Raw genomic sequence first — 10,605 nt, 5'->3', positions numbered from 1 at the left:
CTCTAGCACTCCACTCAAAACCATTGCTGATGCGCACCCTCTTCTTCTCATTTAATAATATGTTTGCATTGAATAATAAAATGAGCAATATATTTATTAAGGTTTGGCAATTCATTGGATCTGCTTTTGGGTACTGAAAGGTGCTGTACATAAACAGTAGATCCAAGTGGTAGCTGGGTGGTGGTATTGCATGTTGTATTGTGTTGTGTTAAGTAGTTTAAATAGAGCAGTCTGAGGCCTGACTCACACGGTCACAACAGATTGTTGTATAGCTGATGCATGAGACTTGTTTACTGATGCAAGCTCGCAATTCATTTCCAATGGGAGTCACATGGTTTGACACAACATTTTTGTTGTATGAGGGGGAGGGGGGCCCTAGGCCTCATCAGCTATACAACAATCTGTTGTGAAGGTGTGAGTGAAGCCTGAGACTGATGTGAGTTGTGTACTGTGTGAATGGATGAGACCCAGGTGTATATAATAGGCACACTACTGGTTGATAATGTTAAAGTTATTTGAAGCAGACGGTGCACCGAATTGGACGTGCCATCTTAGTAGTTTGGACATAGTTGTGATTATCTCTTCCGACAGAGCAATGGACATATCAGTAAAGCCTATATTTAAACCCCTGCTTGTAGTTGAGTACTGTGTTCAGCTAACCTTCCCTTGGCAAATCTAATGTTTGTAAAATAAATGTGACTGTTGGAATGCACACACGCATACAAAAACTTAAGTAAAGACTTCCTTTTTTATTTAAAAAATACAAAAGAAATAAGTAAAAAGATTTTTGAGACAGAACTGTAACAAATTAAATTCCAAATATAAAATATACAACTGAAAGGGGCCTGAAAATAAGTGCTCAGTATGCTACAAGTAACAGTGAGTAGAGAAAATCTGAGTCTTAAGCATGGTCAAAATGGCTTTCCATTTCCTTCTGGGTTGGCAGTAAACTTAACAACCAGTGCAGGCAGCAAAGGCGCAGATCTCACAGACATCCATGGGTACCATTCCTGTAGGAACAGTAAAAACACTCAAATTAGACACGGTCAGTTCAGACATGTTGATGAATGTATGATTCAAGCTTCAGTATTCAATTAGCTGCTCATATATTAACACAGTAAACAATGATCTGTACATCCTCTGTCACTCCAAGTGTGTAAGTATCACAATTGAATAAAAGGCTGTCTGCACATTGCATACCTAAAAGGAAGGTCCAAATTCAAACAATGAGAAAGATCTTGCAAAGAAATGTATTTTATTACAATATGACATTTTGGTGCTTAGACCTTCATCAGGACAAATATACAGAGCACAATCACCACAAAAAGATGGTGGTTAAAAAGTAGCCTATACATTATTGGGGCGACCTCTGAGATGTAATCGAGTAGTTTGGCAGTAGTATTGGCAAATTTTCATACCTCATCATTGTACATAGTACTAACACTAATTAGTACTTTGCACTACTGATACCTCACCTAGCCTGGAGAGAGACATGGAAGCTCCTTTCTGCTGGCAGAGGGGCAGGAACTCTTCTGGAAGAGCAGGGTCAGCGCAGACAGACACATCAGTGCTGGTCCGCAGCCCGGGGCTTTGTTGCTCTGCCGCCTTACTGTCTATGAGCTCTTGGAGCTGTTTGACAGCTTCCAGTGAGAATGACAAGTTGCCCTCCTAGACAAATAGACAGAAAGAGAAAGCTGGTGGTGAGAGGCGAGCTCCACGATCCAACTGTGAGCCTACAGAGAGAACTGTAAGCAATGGCAATAGCAATAGCAATGGCAGATGTTTTGTGTCAGTGACTGTTGGAATTCAGTGGTAAACAAAGACACATGACATTATTAACTGTACAGTGTTCAGTTTAGCATCTCTGCCAATCAATGTTTCCAATGATATCTGAAGTATTGGCCAATGGCCATCATGAATCTATAGTTTCATTATTTTTAAGATATTAATTTGACTGCAGAACTAGACTGCACTTACTTGGACCTGGACTGCATCAGAAGTCCAGGTGAAAGCCAGGAATAGGACAGCAATGGCAGAGAGCATATTGGTCTTCATGTTGTTTGGTTTGCTTGAGATTTTTTCCCCCTTTTTTGTGCTGGTGTTGGTGCTGCAGCAGATGCTTGGTCAGCTCAATCGTTGCTTTCTCTGACCTCCGAACAGCCTTTTAAACATTTCTGTCCCGCAGGCTGATTGTCCATTTTTTCTCACAGGTTAATGAGTAGTCGTAATACGTAGTTTTTTCCCCCAGTGTGTATTTTACTGCGTCACTAAAGGGGATTCATAAATCCTTCTCTGACCTCATCACCAATCTGATGCTTTTATGGCTCTCTAGATATCTCCCTCACTCTGTGTCTGACAGGTGATCACACCTCAGACCACAGAAGGTGCCGTTGTGGACACTATTACTCACCCAATTAATGAACAACTGTGTTGTAACCTGAATAACTTGTCTGCCAAAACTGGGTAAAATAACAGTCCCCAATATCTCCCATGTCCATGTGTACTGTGTCACTCCCAACCCCAAAGCTGGCCTGAGGTGAGTAGATAACTAGATATCACCATTCAATCTACATGAAATGATAACATAACAAAAACGAGATACTATTCTAATAATATTTCAATATCACCATATACAATTGACATAAGACAATTGTATTTGCCAAAACAACTTATTATTTCCACACAACTAGCTGTTGTGTGGAAATAATTAAAAAAAAGTCCCCCCATTCTGTGTTTCCTAGAACTGGAGGTCTGAAAGAAATCATTAACATGGTGAATCACATATTGATGACATAATCAAGATGTGATTCACCATAGTAGTAAATAGTAAAATGTTGAAAATGAGTGGTATTCCCCTTTAATACCGTCTTAAGGCAAATATCTCAATTGAAATTGATGGAGAAAACGTCCTAAATTCATAATGGGTTCGTTAAAATCCTGTGATGCACTCAGCCACATGTGAGTGAAATATATGAGGCGGTTCGATCAATAAAGGTGTGGATTGTTATACTGTATGTTATCAGATCAAATATTGATATACTGTGTGCATCACACAGGCAAGTCGACAAATCACTCTTGTCAGTATACGGTATGACAGGCATGGCATCGTAAAGTGTAGTTTGCATGTGAGGCAATGCCTCATACAACTGAATCCAGGTTTTTTTCGTCGGGAAATGTGTGGGCGAGACAATTGTCTCTGCATAATAGTGAGAGAAAAAAAAGCCATTAGAACTTTTTGTGTTATCCTTTTAGCATCACAGTATAGGCCTAATTGTACCACTGTACTATTCTGCAAACTGTTAATAAAGTATTCAATCAATCAAATACAGGTTAAGTATCATGTAATGCTTGGCAAATTTGTGTTTACTGACACAATTAAAGACCTGTATTTATTCTATTATACAACCATATTTTGTCACCTCTTGTAGCTTTGACCCTCCTGATTCTAAAAATAATGAAACAATAGCATCCAGATAATCCAGAGTTGTCCTATAATGCTTTTTCTTAATCAGCTAGCTGGTCGGAATCATTGACTACCGAAACGCTGACAATGTGATGAGTGATAAGCCCATATTGGTACGACTTTGAAGCTGATGTAGAATCCATTACAAACACAATTCACTACAGACATGGGCTTTATAGAAATGTTTGCTAAAGGGGGTGTAAGTGATACTGTTTTTGTTTAAATAAGTGTTTCTGTAAACAGCTCTATATTCTGATAGCAAACATGATTGCAAAATAGTGTTTTTCTAATATTTGTGAATATTTGTGATTGTGAACACAGAATCAGATGTTGTATGGTCATAATTCACCAGGAGCCTGAATGGGCTTGGTTCCAACACTTTCAAGATTTTTCAAAAATGTTCAAAAATAGCATGTACTATAACACTTCTATAAAGCAAACATCTAAAATGACACAGATGCACAAGATGCGTCCCTGGTTTTAATGGGTTAAACAAAAAAATATATTCGAAACGATTCCAACATTTTTCAAAATAAATAGATATTTAAAATTGTAAAAGTTTAAGTTTGTGAAAATAGCCGATTTACAAAGTCACAACACGGCGCGAAGCAACACGTGGTGAGATTGTATATGTGCTATTTAAGTGTCAGTCCCGGGCAAACGTCAAATTTCTCTTTTGGGTCTTGAGCTACGTTTGGAACCACTGCCCTATAGGTCTATACTGTGCTTCCCACACGTACATGTAACATTCCTTGGATTGCTGTAGAAGCTGTTCCACACAATGGTAATCAAAAACATCTAAAGGCAATAAATGTAATTCAATTCTGAATTACTACTCTACTACTTGTACACTGTCATCAACATGTTTATAGTGCAGTGAATAGATGTAATCAAAACAGGTGTGCTGCCATGTCATGAGTGAGAAATAGCCTGCAAGTCATGGGAAAGGGCAGCGTTTCAGACAAGCAAGCAAGACTAATGGCAACCATTTGGACAAGATGGTGTAAATCATCAGCCAGTAGTTGATGATTTACACCATGGTGTACACTGATTGCTAGAAAGAAAGTATCATCTTTTATGCATTTATATTGAACTGGATCACTTTAGGTTGGCTGCATGTGGTTCAACAAAATGCAACACTTTTGAACAAGGAAAGAAGAAACAAATATTTTATTTACAACGATAGCTTGAGGCATTGGCACTGACCACACTCTCATCCAAACTGGCCCATTAAGCCCTGTTTTACTGTGGACCAGTCTGGAATTAATTTACGTGTATAATTGGATGGAGTGTTAAACCCACTGACCAATTGCAACCAGGGACTTCCCCATGACAAGCACAAACCATTAGTGCTGACTCACATATATGGATACCTGCATGAATTTACGCCTCTCTTTCAAGTTCATACAATCATGAAATGCACAAATATTCACAATTATGAATTAGGCAGTATCAAAAACATATTTTATTTATATAAAAAACGAGCTATTTTCAAAAAAATATTTTATATTAAAAACAAGCTATTTTCACTAATGTTGTGCAACAGTTGCTAATTAGGCAGTATCAGAAAGAGTAAAAGTAGTTTATTAATTCTTAAAGCTAGACTGTTAAATTGCAAATTGAAGCAGACTTCTTTTAAGTTTTAATTTGGATTTAAATACACGCATTTCCTTTTGTTATATGTATCTGTCTGATATGTTTGATATATGTTTGATGGTGTCCCAATTTTGGGCAAATTCTCAAACATTTTCAACATTTTAATTTATGTATTTATTTATTTATAAAACAAAACAATAACACCTCGGATTGCGAGGCAGTTTGAGCTTAATTGTAGATCGGCTATCAGCTATTTTGACTATTGGTTGTGCAACAGTATAGGCCTATGTCTCGATTCAATTAATTTAATCCTTAATTAAGTGTCACCAGGGTTCGGAGCAGACTCAGACCTATAGCACAGTTATTATCCAAAACATTGGCTGCAAGCGGATAGAGGGATCGTGACTCCAATCAGATGAAAAAATGAAACAGCGCAGAGCTACATTCCAGCTGCACTTCACACAGCTGTTGCACATCATCAGTCTCTGGACTGGACCTGGACTGATTGCTGCTGTTTATGACGCATGGAGGGCTGTTTGAACACAAATCCTTTTTTGGGGTCTCAGAAAGCTTGCATGTCATCCATGTTCTGTGCTTGTACAAGAACAATAAGTTGATTGATTTAAATTGATTACAATTCGATTACGATTCCTGCTTCCAGGAAGGCTATGCGACTTACCGGTTTAAATCTCAAATCGAAATCAGACCAGCCTCTCCTCTTTAGTGGAAATCTCACGAACGTTTGACCTACTCACCAATACAAACACGGGTTGTGTCAATAGAAAGCCTACTTTCCTTAGTGGACGCACTCTGAGCCCCCCACCACACGTAGGCTATAAACTGTACTTTTTGGCCAAAAGGGGATTTTGTTTCCACCGGGAAAAAAAAACATTTTTAGTTACTCCGCTGCGCCCTCTACTGATATTGCCCAGAGAACTGCATGCCTCATAGAGAATATTTTTCCTCCGGTGAAGAAGAACAAAACGTGTTGTAACCTGCCGTTTTATCTACTTTCTAATTCTTTGTTTGGCCCGAAAAATTGTGTTTGTCATGATTGGTCCGAATGTTCACTCGAAAATTCCTGCCGAAGTTCGAGTCCTAAAATAAGGGCTAGGGTACAGCCGTAATCCAAGCTTTTCGTACAGCTGCAATGTTGGTGAGTTTGATGTTGTTTAATACAATTAGATAGGACTTTTCTGTTTGGATGAATGGGCTTTCAATGGAAATTTGCACCTAGTTAGCACCATGTTGGCAAGATATGGCAGCCGTGTGCATATAGTGAAGTCCATTGTGGTACAGTGGTAGTTTGTATTTCTTACACCACTGCTGCAACCAACCAGCAGGGGTAGCTATTGAATGGATTTTTGGGGTAATTTTTTGAATCAAGCAACTTCACTAACTAACTATTAACTAACTGGGGAGCTCACAAAAGCCTGAGTAGACGTTAAAATGACCCCAAACATGTTTGAAAGTGAAATGAAGTACTGATAAATGGAAACACTCAATATATAAGTACTTAGGTAATGTACTCTCAAGTACTTGAGAGTTTGACTAACAATGTCTAATTGCACAGTTTAACTTCAAATGTGAGTTGGACATACCAAACCAGTATCTGCCATTGTCTCACTAAATAGGATACATGCATGCATGTGTTAAATGTTCCAGATGTCATGAATTTTACATTCAATATGACCTTTCCTTATCTGAGCCTATGGACCTGTTAAACTGACTTTATTATTGTCAAACAAAGTAGTCAAACTGATTTATGTCATAAGATGACCAATAAAGGGAACTTGGTATCCACAGCAGCTGATGAATAGCTATTTTAACACTTGTGACTAACACAATACAGGCTCACATAAACACTGACCTGGTTCCGCAGGATAACTACTTAAAGGACCACTTCATCCATTTCCATCCAATCTTCATCAAATTGGTCCTTACTAATGCAAAAAGTGACATCATTAGACCTTTTTTTCTGAGGCGTGTGTACTCAAGTGAGCACAAGCGTTCTGCGTTGGTGCTTCACTAGTCTTGCAAGTTGTCTTGCGTAGCCACTAGCCAGACAACTTGCGAGAGGCAACAGTCTGGCCACACGAGAGTGCTTCACAGAAGCTTCTGCGTGCGTCACAGAGCGGACGTTCGGGTCTGACAAGTCCAGGAAAAGACGTGCTGTGATTGGCCAGTATGGGCACTTGAGTAGCAGCGTGGCGTATAGACTGCCTTCCGCACTTCCGCCCTCACATCGATACACATGGCTCCAATGAACTGCAGCGGCTAATGAGGCATCTATTTTCCTATATACAACTTTAATGTTTGTTTTTCAACGATGCTTGTTCAAGAAAGCGCCATAGACAATAAAGAGAAATGTAATGTTTGTGTTGAGGACTAAAACAAACATTAGCACCCGTTGCTTAAACAAATATTATGTTGTAAATGATGTTGTAAGATGATAAGAGCGCCCCTCACTTCACACGGGTGTGATTTTTGAGGCTATAGCTTTTGTCCCCACAGGTCTCAATATTTGCCATTGACAATGAAAGGAGAAATTAGGTCAAAATAATGTCTGCCAAATATGACGTAAATGTAACCAACCAATCACATAAATTCAGTTGTTCATGAGATGATGTATGATGATGTATAATGATAAGAGCGCCCCTCACTGTGATTTTAGTGTAATTTTATATCTAGTTCATGAAGGGCCCAGGGTTTTCTCTGTTCACATGACTCACCTTTGTTCACATGATCCACGTGTATCTGATGTCTTTGAATGTACGGAATTGTATTTTTCTTATTCTTGTATCAGTTGTCATTGTCACCCTCTGCCCTTGATCTATATATAGTCCAGGCGTGTCCAAAGCGTTCCAAAGTGCTGTACAGTAAGGTTAAAAATCACAAACAACATATAGCAAATCACAATCAAGAGCAGTTTGAAAACGAGAAACACAAAAGGAAAAGAATACAAAATAGCAGCAGTTGAAAATGTACACTCTCTTATAGAAAGGGTAAAAAACATTCTGTGTAGAGGTGAGTTTTTAAAAGTGACTTAAACACAGGCACAGATGGTGCTAACCTTACATGCATGTAGAGCATTCCATAATCTGGGTGCCCGGGCGGCAAAGGCCTGATCACCTCTGGTGACTATAGGTTTGTCCTAGGGACCTCAAGTTGGGCCTTATCTGATGATCTGAGGATGTGTACAGATTTAGGTGGGGACAGCATTTCGAGGATGTAGGTAGGGGCCAGCCCATTTAGGGCTTAAAGAGTAATATTTTGAAGTCTTATCTGGCACTCACAGGCAGCCAGTGCAGAATCGCAAGTACAGGTGTAAAATGGTCTCGTTTCTTCTTGGTATTGGTAAGCAGTCGGGCAGCAGAATTTTGGATTAACTGTAGGCGGGATGTGATTTTCTTACTAAGGCCGGAGTAGAGGGAATTGCAGTAGTCGAGGCGTGATGAAATGAGGGCATGTATGACTGTCCGGGAAATGAAACTCTACTGAGCTGTAACACAGCTGTATTTCAGTTCAAGTATGAAATCAAATGCTTTTTCCATATTACAGATTCTTCTGAAGAGTAAAGAAAAGTAAAAAAAAAAAGATTGCATGCGTTTCAGATGCCCTTTTAAAGTTCACTGTGAATGTACATGATTGGGTTTCACTAATCGCAGCTTGCACACTCAAGTGCCTCTTGAACCTGTTCAATATCTGAGTCTTTGACAGTTGAATCATCAGCAAATAAACTAGAACAACTCTTATCTAAAACTAGAAAAAGGCAATATAAATGGTGCAGTTATCGGTGTGTGCATATTCCATGGAATGTTGATCACATGACTATGGAGATGTCATGTGCTGTAATTTGCGTGATGTATGGATAAAATATGTTTGAGTAAAAATCTGCCTCATGGTGGCACTATAACCAGCAGATGTGACATTTCTTCCTCGTACTAGTGGGAAAGTGTGTGCATAATTTGACGGAAATCGCATGGTGTGTAAATGATTTGAAGCATTTTGTTGGAAATGGACAAATCCTGCAAACTATATATATCATGGAAGGCAAAATCGTAGCGAATGGAATATGGGGAAGCGGACAGTTCCGTATTGATCACGTGAATCCTGATTTGCGTGATGTATGGATAAAATCTGTTCGAGTTATCTAGAGAAATGTTTTGCAAAAGTCGGCCTAATGGTGGCGCTATAACAGACCATTGTGGAAAAATTGGGGCAGAGGTTCGTCATTGGCATCCAGGGAGTGTGTGCACAGCTTGGCATCAACCGGGCCAACGGTGCTGGAGATTAGTTGTACGCAGATGGACGGACGCACACACACACAGACGGACGGACGGAGTGCAAAACATACTCTCCCCATGCCTTCGGCTGGTGGAGACAACAAAAGGCATGTCATTTGTTAATATCGTGTAAAGTAGAGGGCCGTGGCAGCTCCCCTGTCCTATAATAGATAAATAGAACCTTAAACAAATGAGACAAACATAGCCTAAACACCATATAAGGTCGTAGCATGTCATGCATATACTGAATGCCAGCCAACCCCATGTCCCCTTCAATAACGTCTCACTCTCAATTACGCAACCATCACCACACACACTGTTTGCGCTTGGAGACCTGACAGCGGTGCTGCAAGAAGTGTTCAACAGCATCCTCGCTCCACTATAGTCACTTATCGTTGGCTCTGCAGCACTCATCAGTCTTTATTGACACGTACTGGTCCCTGTGCATTTTCTTTTAAAAAAAGAAAGAAAAAGAAATGTTTAATTTTTACGTAAAATCTCTTTGTGTGCTTCTCCATTCCATCAATGAACAAATGGAGGGACTTTTCGTTGTGAGAGTGAGACTGTCAAGTGCGCATCAAGGTGAGGAGGACATTAATTATTATGTGCTGGTGCTGTTTAGAAGTTATTAAATGTATTCATTCAAGTTATTATGTTATGTTATTATGTATTCATATTTTATTGAATATCTCTGTTTAGAACTTGTTAGGCATTTAAGAAGCAGCTGCTCAACCAGAGTTAAATGATGATGATTTGCATTTTAATTAAACTAGCCGTGCGTAGCCGTGTGTGTGTGTGTGTGTGTGTGTGTGTGTGTGTGTGTGTGTGTGTGTGTGTGTGTGTGTGTGTGTGTGTGTGTGTGTGTGTGTGTGTGTGTGTGTGTGTGTGTGTGTGTGTGTGTGTGTGTGTGTGTGTGTGTGTGTGTTGCATTAAAATAGGCAATGAATAAATGTGGACAGAATGGTATGTGCATGCACATACCAGGGCACATAGTAGCAACACCAGACCTATTATTAAAAAAAATCTATCAAATGTATCAAGATGCTTCACAATTGGAAAGTGAAAACCAAGCAATATCTTCTGCCATGGACCTTCAATCCCCTTTCTCTCTTCACAGGTCTTCAATATTGAAGATGTTTTGATATCTCCAGTCACTGTTGCACTCTCCAGGGGAAAAGTACTGTACTCCCTACCATGGATTCCCTCTTACAGAACCCCTTTTCAAACATCTCAACCTCACATGAAACGTTCCAAAACACC

At 39.5% G+C, this 10,605-nt stretch overlaps 1 protein-coding gene across 1 annotated transcript; it reads right to left on the bottom strand.

Moving 5' to 3' along the window:
- Nucleotides 1-951: 951 nt before the first annotated feature.
- Nucleotides 952-2,055, bottom strand: LOC308334068 (guanylin; the record flags this gene model as incomplete). Its single annotated transcript, XM_080790656.1, has 3 exons — nt 952-1,010; nt 1,476-1,668; nt 1,978-2,055. The coding sequence occupies 3 exons, from the start codon at nt 2,053-2,055 to the stop codon at nt 952-954; spliced, it is 330 nt and encodes a 109-aa protein (XP_080646782.1).
- Between the last annotated feature and the right edge of the window lie 8,550 nt (nt 2,056-10,605).

This window comes from Protomyctophum bolini, assembly GCF_963924005.1.
Source record: "Protomyctophum bolini genome assembly, chromosome: 2".
Lineage (NCBI taxonomy): Eukaryota > Metazoa > Chordata > Actinopteri > Myctophiformes > Myctophidae > Protomyctophum > Protomyctophum bolini.
The sequence above is the reverse complement of the archived record's forward strand: the minus strand, read 5'-3'. Positions and strand labels throughout refer to the sequence as shown.